The following is a 25,869-nucleotide window of genomic DNA, read 5'->3' on the forward strand; positions in this document are numbered from 1 at the left end:
AGTAAAGGGTTTGCAGAATGTTGCATTGCAAAAAGTTTCATTTGGAGAAGATATTGAGCCTCAGTTGTTCAATCACATAGTTGTTAAATGTTGCATAGCACTCTTTAGAAGGGATAAGGTAGATTCCCCCATTGCCCCAGCAAACATTGTTTTTTCAGTGATTTTGTTTAAGAGATCATTTTTGCATTCTTATTAGTGGAATCTGCCGTGTTCTGCACTTGCCAAGCACTCTAACATCAATTTATCATGTGAAATGCTTTGTGATGTTCACCTTTGGTATATTGAATTCAAATGGATTCTGGGAATTCAGCTGTCTGTAAAGTACCTCATTATATTCGTGAGTATGGAAGTAAGAGGGTAGAGCAGGTACATGCCTGGCTGGAGAAATGGTGCAGGCTGGAATGCTTGAGATTCTGGGAACATTGTGACTGCTTCAGAGAGAAGCTGAACATATACAGGTTGGATATAGCTCAACAGAGCCAGGACCAATATCCTTAAATGATTCTTTGCCTTTCATAAGGATTGAAACTAAGTTGGCAGAGGGACGAAAACCGGGTGTAATATGAGAAAGGAAAAACAGGTGCACAAAGAATAGGAAGACAGATAACACTCAAGTTAAAAAATGGTAAGGTATTATATTCAGTCAGAGTAAGATGGATGCAGTAAGGTCTAAAATAGGATTACAGTACATGTATATAGCAATGTGAAGCAATGCAGGGAAGGCATCATTGTACTGCTGGATATGTTCTAAATGCCAAAAATTGTGTGGAAAAGGTAAAGGGAATCAAATTTGAAAGGAAACTCTAGCGAAGTTAATAAACTATAGTTAGAATGGGAGATTTCAGTTATGTAAATAAACGCTGGAACACCGATATTGTGAAGGGCAAAAAGGGGAAAGAGTTTTCTGAAGTGCATTCAGGTGTATTTCAAGACCAGCATGTTTCCAGCCCAGTGGGGAAGGAGGCATTTCTGAATTTGAACCTGAGGAATAAGGTAGGTCTAATGGATCAAGAGTCTGTTGGAGTACATTCAAAATATTGGTCGGCACTTAAAGCTGAAACTCACGAGCATCAGATCAGATGTATCTGAGGGTAAAGATGGAAGTTACAAGCCACTGGGCATCCCTAATCTTCAACACCTCCTTAGATACAAAAGCGGTACAAAAGGACTGGAAAATTGTATATGCGATTCCCTTGTTGGAAAATGAGTTTAAGAAGAAGGCCATCATCTTTTTTTTTTCAGTGAATATGGTGGTGAGCTGCTTTCTTGAACCATTGTCGTCCATATCCTGTAGGTTGACCCACAATGCCCTTAGGGAATTCCAGGACTTTGACTCAGCAACAGTGAAAGAATGGTGATATATTTCCAAGTCAGGATAGTGAATGGCTTGGAGGAAAACTTGTCGATGATGGTGTTGCCAGGTAACTGCTGCCCTTGTCCTTCTAGGTGGAAGTGGTCGTGGGTTTGGAAGGTGCTGTCTAAGGATCTTTGGTGAATTTCTTGTAGATAGTATACACTGCTGTGACTGAGCATTGGCAGTGAAGGGTGTGGATGCTTCTGGATGTGGTGCCAATCAAGTGGACTGCTTTGTCCTGAATGGTATCAAGTTGTTTGAATATTTTTGGAGCTGCATGCATAAAGTCAAGTGGAGAGTACTCGCTTGTACTCCTGACTTGTGCCTTGTAGATAGTGGACAGGGTTTGGGGATTCAGGAAGTGAGTTACTTGCAGTGGTATTTCTAACCTCTGACATGCCCTGTAGCCACTGTATATGGTGAGTCCCATTTGAGCTTCTAGTGAATCAAAAACCTCCCAGGATGTTGATAGTGGAATATTCAGTGATGATAATGCCATAAAATGTCAAGGGGCAGTGGTTAAATCATCCCTTATTGGAAATGGTCATTGCCTAACATTTTGTGGCTTGAATGTTACTTGCCACTGGTCAATCCAAGACTGGATATTCTACAAATTTGTTGCATTTGAACATAGGCTGTTTAATTATCTGAGAAGTGGTGCTAAACATTGTGCAAACATCACTGAATATCCTTACTTTTGCCCTTATGAGGGACAGGAGGTCATTGATAAAACAGCTGAAGTTGATTGGGCATAGGATACCAACCTGAGGAACTCTTGCAGAGATGTCACGGAGCTGAGATGACAACCATTTTCCTATGTGCCAGGTATGATTCAACCAACAAAGAGTTTGCCCTCTGTTTCCCATTGATTTCAGTTTTGGTAGGACTCGAGTGTACACTCAGTTGACATGGCTAACAGTCTCATATTCCCTCTAAAATTCAGCTTTTTTGTCCATTTTTGAACCAAGACTGAAATGAGATCAGGAACTGATTGGCCTTAGTGAAACCTAAACTGGGCTTTAGTGAGTATGTTATTGATGAGCAGGTGCTGCTTGAGAGCTTGATGACACCTTCTATCACTTGACTGATAATCAAGAATAGACAAATGGCACAGTAATTGGCTGGGTTGGATTTGTCCTGTTTTTTTATGTACGGGACATACTTGGGCAATTTTTCACAGTCAGATAGATGCCAATGCTGCAGCTGTACTGGAAGAGCTTGGGTGGAGAAACAGCAAGTTCTGGAGCACAAGTCTTCAGTATTATTGCCAGAATGTTAGTCAGGACCTATAGCTTTTGCAGTATTCAGTGCACCTAACTGTTCCTTGATATCATGTAGAGTGAAACATATTGGCTGATTTCTGTAATGATGGGGACCACTGGAGGAGACTTACATGGATCATCTACTTAGCAAGATTGCTGTGTTGGGCTTTTTCATCGTTGAAGATGGAGATATTTGTGGACTGCAGAGCTTAGATGTGATCAATTGGTTGTGGGATCACTTAGCTCTGTTTGTTACATGCTGTTTAGCATGTAGATAGTCATGTTTGGTAGCTGCATCAGGATGACACCTCATTTTTAGCTATGCCTGAGCTGCTCCTAGCATGCCCTCATGCACACTCCATTGATCCAAGGTTGATCCATTGGCTTGATGGTAGTGGTTGAATTGGAGATATGCTAGGTTATGAAGTTGCAGATTTGTGCTGGAGTAAAATTCTGCTGCTGTTGGTCCACAATACCTCATAGATTCCCAGTCTTTAGTTACTAGATTTGTTCAAATTCTCTCATTTAGGATTATGATAGTGCCACACAACACAACGTAGTGTATTCTAAATGTGAAGGTAGAACTTTGTCTCTACAAGAACTCAGTGGATGCGAACATGAACACCATACATTTGCACCAGGCAAAGTGGTAAGGATGAGATCAAGTATGTTTTTCTCTTTTATTGGTTCCCTCACTACTTGCTGCAGACCCATTCTAGCAGTAATGTCCTTTCGGACCTGACCAGCTCGATGAGTAGTGCTGTTGCAGAAACACAGTTGGCTGGTGGACATTGAAATTTCCAACCCAGAGTACATTTTGTGCCCTACTACTGTGTTTCCTCCAGTTATTGTTCAACAGGTCAACACTGTTTCCTTACCTGTGTTTAACGAAGCCATGAGACTTAATGGTGTCCAGAGTCAATGTTGAGGACTCCCAGGGAAATTCCTTCCTAACTGTACCACTGTGCCTCCATCTCCACTGGGTCTGACCAATTGTGGGGCAAGACATATCCAGGAATAGTGATGATAGTATCTGGAACTTTGTCTGTCAGGTAGGATTCCGTGCATATGGCTATATCAGGCTGTTGCTTGACCTGTCTGTGAGACAGCTCCTCCATATTTGACTCTAATCCCAAATGTTAGTAAGGAGGACTTTACAGGGTTGACAAGGCTGTTTCTGCCATTGTCTTTTGCCATTGTGCCTAGCTGGGTGCCAGATGGTCTGATCAGTTTCATTTCTTTGTTCAAACTTCGTAGTGATTGTTACAACTGTGTAGCTAACTAGGCCATTTCAGAGGGCAGTTGAAAGTCGACCATGTTGCAGTGAGCCTGGAGTTCCTGGTAGGCCAGAGCAGGTGAGGATAGCAGATTTCTTCTCCTGAAGGACATTAGTCTGCAGGCAAGTCCTTTTCCCATTTAACCTGAGAGAGACTTTAAGTCATTCAGGACTACATTGACAATCCCTTGAATCAATGTAGATAAATTATGGAAAGCTTGCAATAATTTAGTAAAGGCAGACAATGTTTAACCAGCAAGATTGAGTTATTTTTTATGAAGTAACACCGGGTTCATAAAGGTAATGTAATGATATAGAGTCCTAGAGATGTACAGCATGGAAACAGACCCTTCGGTCCAACTCGTCCATGCCGACCAGATATCCCAACCCAATCTAGTCCCACCTGCCAGCACCCGGCCCATATCCCTCCAAACCCTTCCTATTCATATACCCATCCAAATGCCTCTTAAATGTTGCAACTGTACCAGCCTCCACCACATCCTCTGGCAGCTCATTCTATACACGTAGCACCCTCTGCGTGAAAAAGTTGCCCCTTAGGTCTCTTTTATATCTTTCCCCTCTCATCCTAAACCTCTGCCCTCTAGTTCTGGACTCCCCAATCCCAGGTAAACTATTTTGTCTATTTATCCTATCCATGCCCCTCATAATTTTGTAAACCTCTGTAAGGTCACCCCTCAGCCTCCAACGCTCCAGGGAAATAGCCCCAGCCTGTTCAGCCTCTCTCTGTAGCTCAGATCCCCCAACCCTGGCAACATCCTTGTAAATCTTTTCTGAACCCTTTCAAGTTTCACAACATCTTTCCGAAAGGAAGGAGACCAGAATTGCACACAATATTCCAACAGTGGCCTGACCAATGTCCTGTACAGCCACAACATGACCTCCCAACCCCTGTACTCAATACTCTGACCAATAAAGGAAAGCATACCAAATGCCGCCTTCACTACCTGCGACACCACTTTCAAGGAGCTATGAACCTGCACTCCAAGGTCTCATTGTTCAGCAACAGTCCCGAGGAGCTTACCATTAAATGTATAAGTCCTGCTAAGATTTGCTTTCCCAAAATGCAGCACCTCACATTTATCTGAATTAAACTCCATCTGCCACTTCTCAGCCCATTGGCCCATCTGGTCCAGATCCTGTTGTAATCTGAGGTAACCCTCTTTGCTGTCCACTATACCTCCAATTTTGGTGTCATCTGCAAACTTACTAACTGTACCTCTTATGCTCGACTCCAAATCATTTATGTAAAAGAGGGCCCAGCACCGATCCTTGTGGCACTCCACTGGTCACAGGCCTCCAGTCTGAAAAACAACCCTCCACCACCATCCTCTATCTTCTATCTTTGAACCAGTTCTATATCCAAATGGCTAGTTCTCCCTGTATTCCATGAGATCTAACCTTGCTAATCAGTCTCCCATGGGGAACCTTGTCGAACGCCTTACTGAAGTCCATATAGATCACATCTGCTCTGCCCTCATCAATCCTCTTTGTTACTTCTTCAAAAAACTCAATCAAGTTTGTGAAACATGATTTCCCATGCACAAAGCCATGTTGACTATTCCGAATCAGTTCTTGCATTTCCAAATAAATGTACATCCAGTCCCTCAAGATTCCCTCCAACAACTTGCCTGCCACCAAGGTCAGGCTCACCGGTCTATAGTTCCCTGGCTTGTCTTTACTGCCCTTCTTAAACAGTGGCACCACGTTTGCCAACCTCCAGTCTTCCGGCACCTCACCTGTGACTATCGATGATACAAATATCTCAGCAAGAGGCCCAGCAATCACTTCTCTAGCTTCCCACAGAGTTCTCTGGTACACCTGATCAGGTCTTAGGGATTTATCCACCTTTATGCATTTCATGACATCTAGCACTTCCTCAACTGTAGTATGGACATTTTTCAAGATGATGCCATCTATTTCCCTACAGTCTATATCTTCCATGTCCTTTTCCACAGTAAATACTGATGCAAAATATTCATTTCGTATCTCCCCCATTTTCTGTGGCTCCACACAAAGGCTGCCTTGCTGATCTTTGAGGAGCCCTATTCTCTCCGTAGTTATCTTTTTGTCCTTAATATATTTGTAAAAACCTTTTGGATTCTCCTTAATTCTATTTGCCAAAGCTATCTCATGTCCCCATTTTGCCCTCCTGATTTCCCTCTTAAGTATACTCCTACTTTCTTTATACTCTTCTAAGGATTCACTCGATCTATCCTGTCTATACCTGACATAATGCTTCCTTCTTTTTCTTAACCAAACCCTCAATTTCTTTAGTCATCCAGCATTCCTTATGCCTACCTGCCTTCCCTTTCACCTTGACAGGAATGTACTTTCTCTGGATTCTTGTTATCTCATTTCTGAAGGCTTCCCATTTTCCAGCTGTCCCTTTACCTACGAACATCTGCCTTCAATCAGCTTTTGAAGGTTCTTGCCTAATACCATCAAAATTCGCCTTTCTCCAATTTAGGACTTCGACTTTTAGATCTGGTCTATCCTTTTCCATCACGATTTTAAAAATTACTAATTTTAGAATTATGGTTGCTGGCCCCAAAGTGCTCCCCCACTGACACCTCAGTCACCTGCCCTGCCTTATTTCCCAAGAGTAGGTCAAGTTTTGCAACTTCTCTAGTAGGTACATCCACATACTGAATCAGAAAATTGTCTTGTACACACTTAAGAAATTCCTCTCCATCTAAACCTTTAACACGATGGCAGTCCCAGTCGATGTTTGAAAAGTTAAAATCCCTTACCATAACTACCCTATTATTCTTACAGATAGCTGAGATCTCCTTAGAAGTTTGTTTCTCAATTTTCCTCTGACTATTAGGGGGTCTATAATACAATCCCAATAAGGTGATCATCCCTTTCTTATTTCTCAGTTGCACCCAAATAACTTCCCTGGATGTATTTCCGGGAATATCCACCCTCAGCACAGCTGTAATGCTATCCCTTATCAAAAATGCCACTCACCCTCCTCTCTTGCCTCCCTTTCTGTCCTTCCTGTAGCATTTACATCCTGGAACATTAACTGCCAGTCCTGCCCATCCCTGAGCCATGTTTCTGTAATTGCTATGATATCCCAGTCCCATGTTCCTCACCATGCCCTGAGTTCATCTGCCTTCCCCGTTAGGCCCCTTGCATTGAAATAAATGCAGTTTAAGTTATTAGTCCTAACTTGTCCCTGCCTGCCCTGATTGTTTGACTCACTTCTGTTCTCAGCTGTACCCGTCTCAGATCGATCTTTCCTCACTATCTCCCTGGGTCCCACCCCCCCCCCCCCCCCCCCCCCCCCCCCCACCTCACTTAAATCCTCCCAAGCAGTTCCAGCAAATTTCCCTGCCAGTATATTAGTCCCCTTCCAATTTAGGTGCAATCCATCCTTCTTGTACAGGTCACTTCTACCCCATAAGAGATTCCAATGATCCAAAAACTGGAATCCTTCTCCCATACACCAGCTCCTCAGCCATGTACTCGTCTGCTCTATCCTCCTATTCCTGCCCTCACTAACTCGTAGCACTGGGAGTAATCCAGATATTATTAACCTTGAGGACCTCCTTTTTAAATTTCTGCCTAACTCTCTGTAATCTCCCTTCAGAGTCTCAACCTTTTCCTTTCCAATGTCGTTGGTTCTAATGTGGACAATGACCTCCTGCTGGCTCCTCTCCCCTGTGAGAACATTCTGCACCCTCTCTGAGATATCCTTGATCCTAGTACCAGGGAAACAACACACCATTCTGCTTTTTCTCTGCTGGCCACAAAAACGTCCACTTCTGACTACAGAATCCCCTAACATAATTGATCTCTTGGAAGCCGGCATACCCCTCATTGCATTAGAGCCAGTCTCGATGCCAGAAACTTGGCTGTTCGTGCTACGTTCCCCTGAGAATCCATTACCCCTTACATTTTCCGAAACAGCATACCTGTTTGAAATAGGTATATCCACAAAAGACCCCTGCCCTAGGTGCTGACCTCTCTCACCCTTCCTGGAGTTAACCCATCTATGTGACTGTATCTGAGACTTTCCCCCTTCCTATAACTGCCATCCGTCACATACTGTTGCTGCTCCAAATTCCTCATCGCTTCTATCTGTCTCTCCAACCGATCCACTCGATCTGATGAGATTCGCATCCAACAGAATTTATTGCAGATATAATCTGCAGTAACCCTTAAACTCTCACATCTGACAAGAAGTACATATCACTGCAAAGGCCATTTTGCTCCTTCACAATCTACAGACCCAGAAAATAACACCGTCTTATTCCTCTACAAACACTGCGCCCAGGTTAAATTAATAGCTTGGTTTATATTTTAAGTTTAATCAAGAGACTTATCTCCAAAAACATATAATCAAGAAAGAATCCACTATACTCACTACTGCAGCCTTTCTCTTGGACAAACTTAAAACAACAATTAACTTATCTGACTCTGTGCTGTGAACTTCTCCCAACAGTTCCTCCAAGATTAGTTGTGAATTTCACTGTTTGTTAATTTTCCCAGCAGGGTCTCTCGGTCTCTCGGTCTCTCCCCTGCACTGTCCTCACCATGACATCATATACATGGACTTCCAAAGCAACTGCAAAAAATGTTTATTTATATATATATATTTATTCATTTAATGAAATGTTCTAAAGTGTTTCAAGGAGTATTAGAAACAAGGTGCGACACCAAGCCACATGAGACTCTAGGTCAGGTGACCAAATCCTAGATCAATAGCTATACAACTCTATGATTCTATAACAAGGTAAATTTTAAGAAGTATCTGAAAGGACGAAAGTGAGGCAGAGAGGCAACAAGGTGCAGGAAGGGAATTGCAGAGTCTGGGGGACTGAAACTTGGCTATCACTAATGAAACAATTATAATTGTAGAAGAGACTGGATTAAGAAGATCACAGATTTCTTGGATGACTATAGGGTTGAAGGACCTTTCTCAGGTATGAAGGGCAAACGCCGTGGAGTGTCTTGAAAATGAGGGATATATGTTAAAATCCCCTTGTTGCATGACCAGGAGCTAATGCAGGTCTTCAAGCATGGGTGATGGGGGAACAAGATTTGCTGACAGTTATGATTTGGGCAGCAGAGTTCTGGGCGCTGTTATTTTTATTGTAGAATAAAGGAGACTGGATGTATTGAAATAATCAAGTTTAAAGTTAAACCGGCCAGGCAGCATCTGAGGGGCAGGAGAATCGACGGTTCAAGCATGAGCTCTTCATCAGGTAGAACCCGTGCTCAAAACGTTGACTCTCCTGCTCCTCGGATGCTGCCTGACAGGTTGTGCTTTTCCAGCACTACAATTTTTGACTTGATCTCCAGCATCTGCAGTCTTCACTTTCTCCAAGTCTAAAGTTAAGGAAAGCATGAATGAGGTTTTTAGCAACAGATAAACTGAGAGGGGCAAATTTGAACAATGTTATGTAGGTTACAATAGACACTTCTCGTGATGGTGAGATATGTGGTTGTAATGAGAATATGTGGTTAGTCTTTGGATCAGTAGTGGCATAAATATAGACAGACTGATTTAATCTCAAATACAGCTGGGAGTGAAATTTGGAGCAGGACCAATCACAATAGTGTCGGTCTTCCCAATATTTAATTGGTGGACACTTCTGCTCTATCCAGTACGCGACATCCGATAAGCTATATCATTAAAGGTATTTGATAAAGTGACAAATAACAGAATGTCCAGCAAAATTGAGGCCCATAAAATGAAAGGGAAAATGACAGCAAATTGCAAAATTGAGCAAGTGACAGGATTGGAGTGCTGTGGTAAATATTTATTTTGTAAACTTGAAAAATGTATCTATTGGGCTTCACCAAGGTTCAGTAGGACCTCCTGATTTTCTTAATCTATATCAATTAATTTGATCTGATCAAAGTTTGGGAGAAGATTTGTAGCTCGGGTGCTCGTTGTTGTGGTTCTGTTCGCCGAGCTGGGAATTTGTCTTGCAAACGTTTCGTCCCCTGTCTAGGTGACATCCTCAGTGCTTGGGAGCCTCCTGTGAAGCGCTTCTGTGCTGTTTCCTCCGGCATTTATAGTGGCCTGTCTCTGCCGCTTCCGGTTGTCAGTTCCAGCTGTCCGCTGTAGTGGCCGGTATATTGGGTCCAGGTCGATGTGTTTGTTGATAGTCTGTGGATGAGGGCCATGCCTCTAGGAATTCCCTGGCTGTTCTCTGTTTGGCTTGCCCTATAATGGTAGTATTGTCCCAGTCGAATTCATGTTGCTTGTCATCTGTGTGTGTGGCTACTAAGGATAGCTGGTCGTGTCGTTTCGTGGCTAGTTGGTGTTCATGGATACGGATCGTTAGCTGTCTTCCTGTTTGTCCTATGTAGTGTTTTGTGCAGTCCTTGCATGGGATTTTGTACACTACATTGGTTTTGCTCATGTTGGGTATCGGGTCCTTTGTTCTGGTGAGTTGTTGTCTGAGCGTGGCTGTTGGTTTGTGTGCTGTTATGAGTCCTAGTGGTCGCAGTAGTCTGGCTGTCAGTTCAGAAATGCTCCTGATGTATGGTAGTGTGGCTAGTCCTTTGGGTTGTGGCATGTCCTCGTTCCGTTGTCTCTCCCTTTAGGCATCTGTTGATGAAATTGCGAGGGTATCCGTTTTTGGCGAATACTTTGTATAGGTGTTCCTCTTCCTCTTTTTGTAGTTCTGGTGTACTGCAGTGTGTTGTGGCCCTTTTGAATAGTGTCCTGATGCATCTTCGTTTGTGTGTTGGGGTGGTTGCTTTCATAGTTTAGGACTTGGTCTGTGTGTGTGGCTTTCCTGTATACCTTTGTGGTGAGTTCTGTGGTGAGCAAAACTAATGTAGTGTACAAAATCCCATGCAAGGACTGCACAAAACACTACATTGGACAAACAGGAAGACAGCTTAACGATCCGTATACACGAACACCAACTAGCCACGAAACGACACGACCAGCTATCCTTAGTAGCCACACACGCAGACGACAAACAACATGAATTCGACTGGGACAAAACTACCATTATAGGGCAAGCCAAACAGAGAACAGCCAGGGAATTCCTAGAGGCATGGCATTCATCCACAGATTCTATCAATAAGCACATCGACCTGGACCCAATATACCGGCCACGACAGCGGACAGCTGGAACTGACAACCGGAAGCGGCAGAGACAGGCCACTATAAATGCCGGAGGAAACAGCACAGAAGCGCTTCACAGGAGGCTCCCAAGCACTGAGGATGTCACCTAGACAGGGGACGAAACGTTTGCAAGACAAATTCCCAGCTCGGCGAACAGAACCGCAACAAATAATTTTGATCTGAGTTTACAGATGCAACTGCAACATTTGCAGATGACTGAAAATTGGGACATAATGTGAATTGTGAGGAGGATAGGGATGGACTTCAAAGAAACATCGACTTGTGGAAAGGGCAGGCATGTCTCATGAAAGTTGCTGCAGCAAAAAGTTATATATTATGTTAGAAAGAATGAAGAGGGGCCAAAAAAAAGGAAACTATTCTAAAGGTGGTATAGTAGCAAAAGAATTATATGTACAGAAATTGCTGAACATGGCAGACATGTTGAGAAAGTAATTCATAAGGCTAAGGCAGAAGGGATCCTTAGCTTTATGAAATAGCTTTAGGACTGGATTGAGGTGGAACTTCTTCACCAAAAGGTTGTGAGTCTGTGGAATTCCCTGCCCAGGTAAGTAGTTGAGGCTACTTTGTTTTTAAGACTAAGGTAGATTTTCGAATACTCAGGGAATTAAGGGTTATGTTGAGCTGACGGGTAAGTGGAATTCAAAAAGATTAGCCATGATCTTATTGAATGGCAGAGAAGGCTCAATGGACCAATTGGCCTACTCTTATGTCAATATCAATCCAGCTGAGATCAGCTTACTCAGCAAAGACTGTGTGGCATTCGCTATCCTATGAGGCTAAATTTAGTGCCATGCATTCACTTTTTTTATAAATGGGAGCATCAAGATGATTTTATCAATTGGAGCTTTTTTGGATCAGTCTACAAATCTTAAGCAAATGAAAGGACACAGCATTAAAACAACTGAATAATGTCTGAGAGCCAACTGCAATATTAAGTGTAGCACAAAGTGCAGTGTGCAGGAGACAAAGCAATTATTACTAAGACCAGTCCTCAAATAATTCATAACTTAGGAAACTTTCATCTCACCTCTTTATATGCATGCAAACTATCACCAATTTGCGCACTCTCCATTTTTGGCTGAACCATGATCAGCTATCAGGCAAGGTCTAACATATTAATTGGGTTCATATTAATTATGTGCACTAAATGTTTGTTTTTAAAAAATCATATGGATATTAATGAGTCATTGAGTTTGGAAAATGATATCTTCACTTGTTTAAGAGATTTCCACTGTAAACTGGACCAATCTTATATTCAAAAGAAGGACACCTTTGAGAAAAGGTTGAAGTATCAATATTTTCCTTTTGCATTGATACCAAAGATCTTTAATAACAACATGAATTAGTAAAAATATATACCTAATTTCTTGTAATTAATTATATCCCCAAATGTAAACTTGTCTATTTGATTAGCTAGTTCTTCTCGATTGTCATAAATGATTCCAACATATGGCTAGAGAATATCACTTGGATAAAGTTGAAGAGATAGTGGAAGGGTTTGGAAAGAGAATCTTGAAGCTGATGTGCTGAACAGGCACACAAACTGGATTATAATAATCGTTTCATTTAATAACAAATGTCAAAATAATCAAAAATATGTCCATCATTCATGATGTAACTGTTTGTTCATAACTGCTTACTTTGATCACAGAATACTTCACCCATCATTGGACCATCCCATAGCCAAGATGTCCCAATCTTCACCAGCAGATGAAGGCCCTACATTTGAACATCTCTGGAGCAGTTTGTAAGTCTGCAATTCTGTTTCTTTCTGTAAATGGGGAGTGTGGTGTTTAACCCCACAAATCAGGCAAGTTTAGGTCCAGTTGGGAGGATTAAAGTTCAGTTCTGAATCCTGACATTGCACCTCTGCTTCACATTTTAATGGAAGCCATAATGTGGAGGTGGTGCCAGTATTGGACTGGTGTGGACAACATCAGAAGTCGCATGACACCAGGTTGCAGTCCAACAGATTTATTTGAAATCACAAGCTTTTAGAATGCTGCTCCTTTGTCAGGTGAAGTGGGGCACATGTAAGTTGGGCAGCTGACCCACTCTAAGGAAGTGGGTTGGTCGTTTGAATATTATAATGGGTGGATTCCTACAGTGGCTAAAGCAACATGGGCTATGGAGAGATATGTGACAAAATTGGACAAGAAATCTGGGAAGGAGTATTTCAACATCATGAGCATCTTGCTACATCATTTATGCTCTTACTGAGCAACCAGGCAAATTTCTCACTAGTCAGCAGCAAGATGCCAATTAAGGGGGATTATAAACATGTTAAATGCCTTATTAGCACTGCAACTCACTAATACTCAGCTTCCCATTTTCCCAAACATGTCAAACAAGCTAAAGTTGAGGATTCCCAAAATGGAGGTGAGTGAGGAGCTGGTGATTTCAGCTCACTAAGGATGCAAGAACCCTTCCTGCTGCTCAGCATCAAACAGCATCTTAGGGTATGATCCATGGCTACCAGCTGCACACACCACCTGCCCACAGACATTGGCATTTGACATTTACCAACCACTCCCAAATATCATTACACTTCCCTGATCCAATTATAGGCCGCTTCGGAAGAACAGGCCTCCTTTGCAGGGTACACTGACAACCAGCATTAAAAAGCAGGGGCACTTTGCATGCAGAGACAGGCACCCAGCTCACGGTTTCGACCAATCTACATCTCAGAGCAGCTTGTCTCCTTCTGTGTTCTCTCAGCATGCCATGCCTGTTAGTGCCTTGGCCCTTCAGCCAGAGTCAAAAGCTATTAGTGCTGCCACACTAATGTGCTCTTTTGCACTGATTGGACTGCTTCTAATGCTTGCCAGTAGGGACCTGTTACCCAGTTGCAGGAAATCTAGTTGTGTGGTATACTGAGTCGTCATCAATCTAACGCCTGCAGCATGTGCCAGCTGTCTGTATCAAACAAATTATAAATTTATTCAATTGAATGCCCATAAAAGAAATAGGTTGGGGCCAGTCCTCAGTGCAGTCATGGGGGGATGGGGTGGGGGGTGTTTTTGGTACTTCAGTCAGGGACACAACAGGGGCTTGGCCACAACCATTTGTCGGTTGGAATTGCTCACAGTCAGGGTAATCTGTCTGACTGCAGTCCATGATAGCTACAGTTTGTTCTGTAGGGCCAGTATCTGCACTCAGGAAAATGACATACCATCAGAGTGGGTGAAAAGTTGACCTGCTAAAAGCACAGCAAGTCAAGCAGTATCAGAGGAGGAGGGGAGTCAACGTTTCTGGACAGAACCTCTCATCAGGACTGATTAATGTTGACTGCCCCTCTTCTCTGATGCTGCTTGACCTGCTATTCTTTTTCAGCTCAACTCTTTATCCACTCTGACTCCTCCAGCATCTGCAGTCTCACTATCTCCTAATGACATACCATCAGTTGGGGAGCTGCGAAGACAGTGGTCAGGACTCTGTCTAAAGGCCATTCATCAAATTGGTTAAGGTCTCTGGGTGAATACAGTCATAGTGTCATAGGTAGGGTCAGAGTGTCATACAGCAGAGGACAGGCCCTTCAGCCCACCATGTCTATGCTGATCAACAAACGCCAAACTACACGAATCCCATTTACCAACACTTGGTCCATTGCCTACTGTGTCCTGGCATTTTAAATGCTTACCCAGATGCTTTTTAAATGATGCAAGAGTATCTGCTTCTACTACCCTCTGGGGCAATGCATTCCATATTTCTCCTACCCTCTGGGTGAAAAGGTACTTCCTCAGATCTCCTCTAGGCCACTTAATCCTCACATTAAACCTACTCGGCTGATCTTAGGCAAGTCTGCCATGGGGAAAAAGATTCTCATGATCTATCCTATCAATGCCTCTCTAATATAGTGCATCAATAAGATCCCCCCAGCCTCCTCTGTTCCCAAAGAAAATAAACCCAACCTATCCAGTTTCTTCTCATAACTGACACCTTTTTTTAAATCCCAGGCAATATCCTGGTAAATCGCCTCTGCATCTTCCCCAGTGCAACTAGCATCAGCTACATACTTAATAATTGTACTTTCTACATTCACTTCAAGTCGTTAAGTAACAAAAAGCAAAGGTCCCAGACCCAATCCCTTTGGTAACCACTGGCTGGTCACAGGCTTTCAATCACACAGCAACCCTCCACCATCATCCTTTGCCCTATTTGGAAGCCAATTTTCGATCCAGATTGCCAACTTGCTCTGGATTCCATGGGCTGTTAACTTTTGGACCTTGTCATAGGAGACCTTGTCAAAAGCCTTACTGAAGTCCATGTAAGCCACATCAATATGTTAAATGATCATGTTCAATGGCAGAGCAGGCACAGAGGGCTGAATTGTCTAGTTCTGCTCATCATTATTACGTTCAATCAGATCAGATCAGGTTCAGATCCTCTACAGTGTGGAAACAGGGCCTTCGGCCCAACAAGTCCAAACCGCCCCTCTGAAGAGTAACCCATTCCCCTACCCTATATTTACCCCTGATTAACGCACCTAACACTGTGGGCAGTTTAGCATGGGCCAATTCACCTGACCTGCACATTTTTGGATTGTGGGAGGAAACCGGAGGAAACCCACAGGGAGAATGTGCAAACTCCACACAGGTAGGTGGGAATCGAACCCAGGTACCTGGTGCTGTGAGGCAGCAGTGCTAACTACTGAGCCACCATGCCGCCCCAAGACTCTTATTTAGTCTTGGTTGTCCATTCATTGATCACTAAGGAGGCTGAAATGGGGGCCTGTCTAGGCAGTTGGGGAAACACTGCCAAAAGAGCAGGTTGGGGGAGGGAGAGAAACAGAGGGATTTGTGGTGGTGGATCAAATGATAGTGATGTGAATGAACTCGAGGTATGAGGGAGCATGCAGAACAGCATCAGAGGACATGGTAGATGATGGCAGGGGTTATTCACAGTGGCCACCGTTGTGGCTTCTAGGAGACAATGGGGGTGTGCATGGAGGACATTTGGAGGCAAAGTTCAATATAGTGTGTCTATACATTGGGGCCATGGGCGCAAATGTGCTTTCAGGGTAGAGTGGATTAAAAGGGAATATCTCGAGGTGGGGTTATCTATTTACAAGGCAGAGCCTGGTGCTGACGGTGGCCACAGCAAGTTGAATTCCCCACCATTACTTTTCATACTCAAGATGCAAAGTGCAACAGGAAAATAATTGGAACAACGTCAAAGGAGGATGGAGTCAGTGTCGCTGTGGCAGGCCAAAATGTTGGATCCACATCTACTGGCTGCTAGGACATTGCAGGTCCAAAAACAAGCCTGCCATTGGAAATCAGCTACATTTCATTAGCAATTATTTCTTCAATTCTTTACAATGCATGCAGAATGAACATGCTTAGGCATCAAATGCAAGTTCAAAGGTGGATTGCACCATGCCACTAACACATGGAAATCAAACATTGTCAATGCTGTGAAGCAGGAGTTATCAGAATTAACCTAAAAGGAGGAAATTTCTGGTCAAAAGTATTTCATCACTTGTGTAAATTCCAAGGGTAGTGAGGGTTGGGGGGAACACCACTCCATCATATCTCATGTATATGACTACAGCTTGTAATGAATGTGGTGACAAGTTTAATAGTTGATTATGGGTCTGGGATGGGGAGTGTAGAAATTGACCTTTGCTAGAGTAGTCAAAATGAAATGAGAAGAAAAAAATATGTAATTACCCTTAGTGGAAAAAGTCAATCCATCAGGTTCATCACCTAATGATTAGAAAAGTCACTGGTTTTAAAGTTTCTGTATCTGAATAAATGTGTGTTTGGATTAGTGTTCTCATTCAACAGTAATGGGCTAAATTGTAACTCTGAAAGGCTGGAGTCCTTTGAAAGATTCCCAGTGAATCAGATTTAATAATGTGGACTACTTATCAGCTAAACATAGAATCTGATCATAGAATTATGCTGTGTTGGATGACATAAAGGTAACAATAGCTGAGTAAGCAATAGCGGAGATCAAAGTTCATTACAATCAAGGGATAAGCCTATTTCTGACAGAAACAAGCAAGTCTTCATAAGCAAAGAATCAAACCAGGTCTGGTGATCACATATATTTATGACCAAACTGATCAGTTGCTGGAGTCTGGATAATATCAAGGGTTGAACACCTTTCTATACTTGTGTGTAAGGAAAGTGTTTATAAGATAGATTGCCTCAGAGTGCAGTCAGAGGAGATTGTCTGATCAATGGTTGGAAGTTGAGATGGAACTTGCTGATCACCTCTTTTAGTCTGATCTCTAGATAAGCCCACAAATTGTGATTGCAAGCATTGTATGGATAAAATATTTGCAGTAATTTTGTAGTGTACTTTGCTTTAAGAAAGAGGAATCATCCTGTTCTTCGAATGTCCTTGAATTCTTGATATCCAGAATAAACACGACAGACCAGGAAATGAACAAATGAAAGTCTACAAACTGGATCAGAACACAGGAGGCACCCCGTTTTTGATATAAGTTGGTGCACATGAGTTGACTGGGTCCATGATGATTCAGACAATAGGGCTGCTGAAGCAGTGAATCTGCAGTTTAAACAGTCTGATTTGGAGTCCCCTCTATTGTAGTCCAAACACAGTGTGCTACCCCGCCTTGGCTTGCTGCACTCTGCACAATTCAAATAGGCAATAAGACAGACTGATACATACTGAGGGGAGTGGGGTCCGTCATCTCAGAAGGACAAAGACTTTTTTTTAATTTCAAAAATATACTTTATTCATAAAATTATTTGGATCTCTATACAATTGGTCATACCATTTTTGTGCACACATTATATTGCTTTCGATACAGATATCGAAATTTATTTTTCCTATATACAAGTCTGTACATTTACTATCCAGCTCTTCTGCTGAGGCCTCAGCAGAGCCCAAATGACTGGGTGGGCCCCCTGTTCTTCTTAGGCAGGCAGATGTTACATGGTGGTCTTTCCCCACTGCGCCTTGACGGCAGCTGCCCCAAGCTTCAGCGTGTCTCTCAAGTCCTGGACCTTGGAATGTACCAGTCTGCAACACTCAGTCGGGGTCAACTCCTTCAGCTGGAAGATCAACCGGTTTCGATCCGCCCAAAGAGCGTCTTTCACCGAGTTGATGATCCTCCAGGCACAGTTGATGTTCGTCTCTGTGTGTGTCCGGGGAACAGACCGTAGAACACGGAGTCCCGCGTCATGGCGCTGCTCGGGACGAACCTCAACAAACACCACTGCATTCCTCTCCAGACTTCTTCTGCATAAGCACATTCCAGAAGGAGGTGTGTGTGACAGTCTCGTCCCCCCTGCAGCCGCTTTGAGGGCAGCATGCGGTGCGGCAGAGTGTCCGGGTGTGCATAAAGGATCTCACAGGCAGAGCCCTTCTCACCACCAGCCAAGTCATGTCTTGGTGCTTGTTGGAAGGTTCTGGCAATGAGGCATTCTGCCAAATGAGTTTGACAGTCTGCTCAGGGAATCGCTCGATAGGATCCGTCCTCTCCTATTCCCAAAGGGTCTCTCGGACACTACATGCTGACCATTTCCTGATGGACTTGTGGTCAAAGGTGTTTTTCTTCATAAATTTTTCCACAAAGGACAGGTGATACGGAACGGTCCAACTACTTGGAACGTTCCACAGCAATGAAGGCCTATCCTTCGCAACACCTCCGTACGTAGTGACACTTGGTGTTTGCATACTGGGGATCCACGCACTGCTTGATGCAGCCACACACAAAGGTGGCCATCAGGGTGAGGGTGGCATTGGGTGTATTTCTTTTCCCCCGTTGTCCAGATCTATATACATAGAGTCCCTTCGGACCCGGTCCATCTTTGATCTCCATATAAAATGGAAAATGGCCCGGGTGACTGCAACGGCACAGGTTCTGGGCATAGGCCAGACCTGTGCTACGTGTAACAGCAATGACAGTGCCTAACACCTGATGACCAGGTGTTTTCCCACGATGGAGAGTAACCGAAGCTTCCGTCTGCCCAGTTTCTGCCTGACTTTGTTGATACGCTCCTCCCAAGACTTGGCGCATGCCCCCAGCATCCCCCCCCCCCCCCACCGCCCCCAAACCAAATACCCAACACCTTCAGGTGGTCGGTCCTGACGGTGAAGGGGATCAAGGATTGGTCGGTCCAGTTCCCGAAGAGCATGGCCTCTCTATTGCCTCGGTTTACCTTGGCTCCTGAGGCCCGTTCGAACTGGTCACATATGCACATGAGTCTGTGCATAGACAGCGGATCCGAGCACAAAACGGCGACATCATCCACGTACAGGGAGGTCTTAACTTGTAGGCCACCGCTGCCAGGAATAGTCACCCCTCTCAGGCTCGCATCCTTCCTAATGGACTCGGCAAATGGTTCTATGCAGCACACAAACAAGGCTGGAGAGAGAAGGCAGCCCTGCCTGACTCCAGATCTGACTGGGGAGTTATAGGATTCCCACCCATTGATTGAGATTGCACTGACAATGTTGGTGTAGAGTAGTCTGATCCAATTGCAATTTCCCTCCCCAAAACCCATTTTGGAGAGAACATCTCTCATATACCTGTGTGATATCATGTCAAAGGCTTTCTCCTGATCCAGACTGATCAGGCAGGTGTCCAACCCTCTGTCCTGCATGTACGCGATCGTATCCCTGAGGAATGAGAGACTCTCAGCGATTTTCCTGCCCGGTACAGCACAGGTTTGGTCAGGGTGAAAAACTGACCCCAGAGCAGACCTGACCCGGTTGGTGATAACCTTTGACAAAATTTTGTAATCCGCATTCAATAGTGAGATTGGTCTCCAATTTCTGAGTTCCTCTCTCTTCCCCCTTCCGCTTGTAGATGCCTTTCCTCATGGATTCACTCATGGTACCTGCCCGAAGCATACTGACATACTTCTCCAGCAGATCCTGGCCAATCAAGTCCCACGGTGCAGAATAAAGATTGAGCTAAAGGAAGCTTTCTTTGTTCATGACAGAGTTTAACAGCATGGGGCGCAATAAGCCAGATAGGATCAGATTGACACTCAGTTTCAGTAGATGTGAGTTAGGTTCAGAAGACTATAATGAACCGTGAAGTACTTATTATTCATGAAGCAGGCATTTGGTTTGCATAATGGGGCAAACTGCAGCCTCTATTTGTATCATTTGTGTTCATGTTTGGTGGCTGTCAATAACTGCTTATGTTTGGAATTGTCTGATTGCTTGCCTGTATATGATTCCCCTCCTGGACAATGACAAGTTTGGGTGAGCAGTGGACATTAGAGATGGAGTATCTGAAACTTCGAGAGGGAGTTTAGATGTGATGTAGCTAAGGACAGGTAAACTATTTAGCCTGCTAGTTAAATAGCATCTAGAATTAGAGTTGTATACGTGAGCGAATGTTAGCCCTGCTATGTGCCATGAGGAGTGTGGATATGTAGCTGTTGTGCCATGTTGTTGCCAGATTGCCACCACTTGTTGAATTGAACAGCAGCTTTTTAAAAATGATGTAGATGCAAGGAATGCTGTTCTTTCAGTGGATATTTGGTGAGTGGTGAATTGTTCCAGGAATGGCATGTGTTAAAATGAGGATAGAATCAGATATGACAAATGTAATGGTGCTTAGTAGGTTGTTAATAAGGTGTATTCTGTAAGGTAAATATTCCCTGCTACTACTGACTTTCCCATCCCAGATGGCATTAGGTAGGTTAAAAAAGTTCTTGTTTAAAACTGACCCCTAGGCTCTAATGCAGTTCTCAATTTATTTTTCTGCAGAATATTATTACCTAATAGTTATTGAAGATGGTTTTGATGATTTTAAAAAAGCACAAAATTAGACTATCAGCGTCAAAGGACTTGACTTACAAGATCAGGATTACTCATGGTATTTTTGACCTTCAATGTGTTTCATTCTTACACTGTTTCTATGAAGGTTTTCATTTCACAGTATTTATGCCCCTCCATTTGATGAATGCAAAATGCATTAAGTTTTTTAAAAATGTTTTCAATCCTAAATCAATTAAATGATTCTTCAGCTGCTATCTATCAAAAGAGAATGAATAAAGTTGGCAAATCTGAGCTTGATGTCAATTTCATTTTGTAAACAGTGGAATATTTTTCCCCAGAGAACCAGACAGTACATACTTCGATATCCCACAAACCAACCTCTCTGGCAGCAATGAGGCTGTGCCAAACTTACCACCGAACCGAACCGAGGTGTGCATGGACGTCTTTCAGATGAGAGATATGAATGATTCTGTGATGGTGAGTATGGTTACACCTTCTCCTTTTGGTTTGCTTTGGTGACGAAATACTTATCAAAATAAGTTCAACAATGGAGGATAATTAAATATTCATTTTCCTGTACTATAATCATTTGTAAGCATAAGTAATAATTTACTTTTTTGGAATTTTTTCATAGTTAATTACTATGTGTTATTTGTGTAAAAATGCTATGATGGATCTCAGGAAGAATAAGCAATTTTAATTTTGATTGAGTGATGTAAGCATCAAAACTAAGACATAGTATCAAACTTTTTTCTGACTTTTTTCCCTGCTATGGATTTTACCATTTTTTTCAAAACACATTTCCTCTTGCTGAAGATGATCACAAAGATACTGGATACTCACTAATACTTCACCCAAGTCGTCATTCTACTTAACAGTTTGGGATAGAGCGGACAGGGATTAGTGGGTGACTGTGTGCAATCTTTTTATGTAGATGTCTGCAAGGACTGTACCAAGAGTCAATGGTAAAATAATGAAGAATGACTAATTTGATTTCCCTTTCCTAGTCCTTAACACCAAGATTGTTTGTAGACTCTGACTTGCAACCTTGACTGAGATGAATAATTAACTGAATCAGTACAATTCAACCTGTAACTTTTGTAGCCTTTATGGCTCAGCCTCCTAATAAGATTCAAGTTTACTAACTGAGCCCTTGGACATCCAAAACTCAGACACAGACACAGACACACAGACACACACACCTTGCTCTCAGATAATCATAAAAGCACCTACAGACAAACTGAATGAGGCAAACCTAAGTGATATAGCATATACACTCGCTAAAAGGGCATGATGATTATATTGAGTAATTTATTGCCATGATCAATAGAATGGGATACTCTGCAAATTCATCAAAGAATACCATATTTACGGTATGGCATGATAAATTTATGCTGCCACAGACAGTATGAGCTGAATTTTTTCCTCGATACTCCGCTCAAACTTGAAGCAAGGAACAGATGTAGAGTAGTGGGAGAAGGTTTTGGTGTCTGATAACCAAACCTTCACTCACGCAGGCTAAAGAGCAGCTTGTTGAGGAGTTTCCCTTCATACACATGCGCTCACTACCTCCACCACAGTGATGAACTGAATTTTTTTTAAATTTGTTTTTACTTGGTTATTTTAAACAATGGCTGTGAGGGTACCTTGTTGAAGTGCTGTCCCAAGACTTAACCCTATACTGCAATTGAATGCTGGTCTAAAACTGAAAGGCTTCTGAATTTCATCATCATTGACAACCTGCTGCCTGCCGCCCTTAATCAGACATGGAACATTAAGGGCATTCTTGGGTGAAAATCTTAACTTTAGTCAATTTCTTTCTAAAGAAATATTTTGAACTTGATAACAAATGTGGTTTCTGTTTCCTGCCTCCATGATATAAATTTAACTCAACACCAAATGCATCCAAAGTTTCTGAATGGTTTTGATCATCCTTTCACTTGCTGTTCATGCATCTTGCTGTGTGTCAAATTGGCTGCAATTTGGTGTACAGAATACATGTTGAGACATTCTAGAGATGTGAAACAAGCTACGTGAATGCAAGTTATTTATTTCTACATAAAATACACAGGAAAGATTGATGTCAACATGTAATTTCAGAAGCAATGTCTGCATACCAAGCACTCATGGTTGGATGTAGGCAAGAAGCTATGAGATTCATTATATTAAGACAGTACCAGATATCTCTCAATTTCCTTCTGAGGCATTGCACAGCCCTAAAAAAAATCTCAAAGATATAGATTGGAAGATAGAGGCATAATCTGTTCTCATTGTCCATTCCTATCAATGGTACTACTATTACGACAAGTACTGAAAGTGATAGATGCAAACTTGACCCTGGGCACCGCACTTTAGTACTCACTAAGAACAGTCAAAGGGCTATTGAGATAGTCAACTTCAGTGACAAAAAAGTCACAGTTTTGGTTAGCTTAACAAAATTAATGTTCAAACACTTCTTCAATATTATTGAATCTTAAGAACTAAGACCTAAGAGTTTCCCCAGCCAATGTGTGAGTTCCAGACTTGCCTGGCATTGTGGAGCAAACTCCTGGTCATCAAAGTCCACGGGGAGGCCTTCGAGAACATTGACCACTTCCAAAGCATTGAGGGTATCCTGTCGGCCGAAGCAGCTATTGATGACAAGATCCACCACTACCTCCAATGTGCTAGCGCAGTCTTCAGTCGCCTGAGGAAAAGGGCGTTTGAAAACAAAAAACGTCAGGTCCGACACCAAGATTATGGTGTACAGAGCTGTGGTGGTTCCTGCCCTCCCATGTGTCTCTGAGACATGGACTGTCTACAGCAGATACCTCAAGGTACCGGAGTAGTACCACTAACGCTGCCCGCATAAGATCCTGCAAATCCGCAGGAAAGAAAGACACACCAACGCTAGTGTCCTTGAACAGGCCAACAGCCCCGGCATTGAGACGCTAACTATCAGTGATCAGCTACGATGGGTTGGGCACATTGTCCACATGACTGACACAAGACTCTCCCCAGCAGGTGCTCTACTCCCAGCTTTGAAACAGCAGGCGAGCCCCCGATGGACAGAGGAAGTACTTCAGTGATACCTTCAAGGTCTCACTGGTGAAGTGCAACAATCCCACAGACACCTGGGAATCACTTGTGCACGACTGTCCAAAATTAAGGAGGAGCATGTGGGGAAGGTGTTGAGCACTTTGAGACTTACTGTCAGGAGAAAGCAGAAGCCAGGTGAAAACCGTGAAAGGAGAGTGCTACCACACCCACCCCTTCCTGTGACCACCTTCTGCCCCAAGTGTAACAGAACCTGTGGAAGCCGCACCGGTCTATACAGCCACCTACAGACTCACCCTAATAGTGGAAGAGAGTCATTCCTGATCAATAATGATGATGTTATTTATGCTACGAAATGTACGGACATGAGACTTGCTGTTATTCTTGTTCACCTGAATGTCCGTGTAGCTGAATAGATGATCAGCAGAACACCCAGGAAACAGCTCTCTATACTATTTCTCCAGCATTTCAAGCAATATTCCACCAAAATTACAACATCAAGGAGCCCCCAGAGAAATTATTTTCCATTACCTGCTGCCTTTTATTGCTTTAAAAAGCAAGAATCAATTCTTTCTTTTGACAACCACTTAATTTGAATACTTAAAGTATTCAAACTAAATATTGTTGCCTTACAATTTCTAGCTTCTTAGCTGACTGTGAATTTTTAGGACATGAGTTCTAGCCCCATTGAGGGCATGAAAACATAATCTAGGCTTACCCTTCAGTACAGTACAGTACTGATGAAGGACAGTGTTATTTACGGTGTCATCTTCAGATACATCATTAAATCTAGGCCCTCATTTGTCAGCTCAGGTGGGCAAAAAAGATCCCATGGCACAATCTGAAGACTAACTAGGAGTTTTTCTTGAATGTTCCTGACCAACATTCTTCTTCGTTTTTACTTCAAATCTTAATCCATTGGGATGTGCTAAGCATACAGTAAATGCTAGATGTTTCTTTCAAAGTCAGACTGACAGTAGACTGTGAAGTTTATTGAGTACATTTAATGGCAAACTCATGCTTCATTGTTAAAATAGTGATGTTCAGATTATTCTTTTTGGACTGTATCTTTTGAATTGTGAGAGGGTTATAATTGCAGAGTTTATCGTGAAATTTAGGGTAAATGGAAGGGATAATGTAGTCTGTGCTTGAGTCTACCTGACTCCAATGGTAATTAGTAAGGATCATAGGGAAGTCTCAAATTGTGTTCCTGAAAAGGAGTTGGTCAATATTGACATTTAAAGATCACAGCTGTTGTAATGTTCACAATCTGAAGACTTTAAATCTCCTGAAACCAATAAAAGTATTACCGGTATCAAGATTTGTAAACAGTAATGCTGAAACTTGCCCTTTTCGTTCCTGAGATGAAAGAAATTGAGTATAGGAGTTTGGAGGTCATGCTGCAGCTGTACACGACATTGGTTAGGCCACTTTGCGAATATTGTGTGCAATTCTGATCTTCCTCCTATAAGAAGGATGTTGTGAAACTTGAAAGGGTTCAGAAAAGATTTACAAGGATGTTGTCAGGATTGGAGAGTTTGAGCTACAGGGAGAGACTGAATAGGCTGGGGCTGTTTTCCCTGGAGAGTTGGAGGCTGAGGGGTGACCTTATAAAAGGTTTATAAAATCATGAGGGGCATGGATAGGGTAAATAGACAAGATCTTTTCCCTGGGTTAGGGTGTCTAGAACTCGAGGGCATAGGTTTAGGGTGAGAGAGAAAAGATATAAAAGTGACCTAAGGGGCAACTTTATCATGCACAGGGTGGTGTGTGAATGGAATAAGCTGCTAGAAGAAGTGGTAGAAGTTAGAATAATTATAATGTTTTAAAAGGCATCTGGATGGGTACATGAATAGGAAGGGTTTAGAGGGATATGGGCCAGGTGATGGCAAATGGGACTAGATTAATTTAGGATATTTGGTTGGCTTGGATGAGTTGGACCGAAGGGTCTGTTTCCATGCTGTACATCTCTATAACTTTATGACTGTCATGGCCAGGGATAACTAATAAACATTTCCACTTGAAGACAGTGCTAATGTGTTTCCCAATTCCTTGAAGAAAGAGAAAGGGAAAGTCATGCTAGTCATTG

General features: G+C 42.7%; 1 protein-coding gene across 3 annotated transcripts in view; it reads left to right on the forward strand.

Moving 5' to 3' along the window:
• tp73 (tumor protein p73) overlaps positions 1-25,869 on the forward strand; it is a 238,693-nt gene that overhangs the window by 92,815 nt on the left and 120,009 nt on the right. For all 3 annotated transcript variants that reach the window (XM_072586274.1, XM_072586272.1, XM_072586273.1), the window contains exons 3-4: positions 12,682-12,777; positions 21,083-21,221. In XM_072586274.1, coding sequence (XP_072442375.1) covers positions 12,719-12,777; positions 21,083-21,221 — 198 coding nt within the window. In that variant the 5' untranslated portion in view covers positions 12,682-12,718. The remainder of the gene's footprint in view (positions 1-12,681; positions 12,778-21,082; positions 21,222-25,869) is intronic.

This window comes from Chiloscyllium punctatum, chromosome 16, assembly GCF_047496795.1.
Source record: "Chiloscyllium punctatum isolate Juve2018m chromosome 16, sChiPun1.3, whole genome shotgun sequence".
Taxonomy (NCBI): Eukaryota; Metazoa; Chordata; class Chondrichthyes; order Orectolobiformes; family Hemiscylliidae; genus Chiloscyllium; species Chiloscyllium punctatum.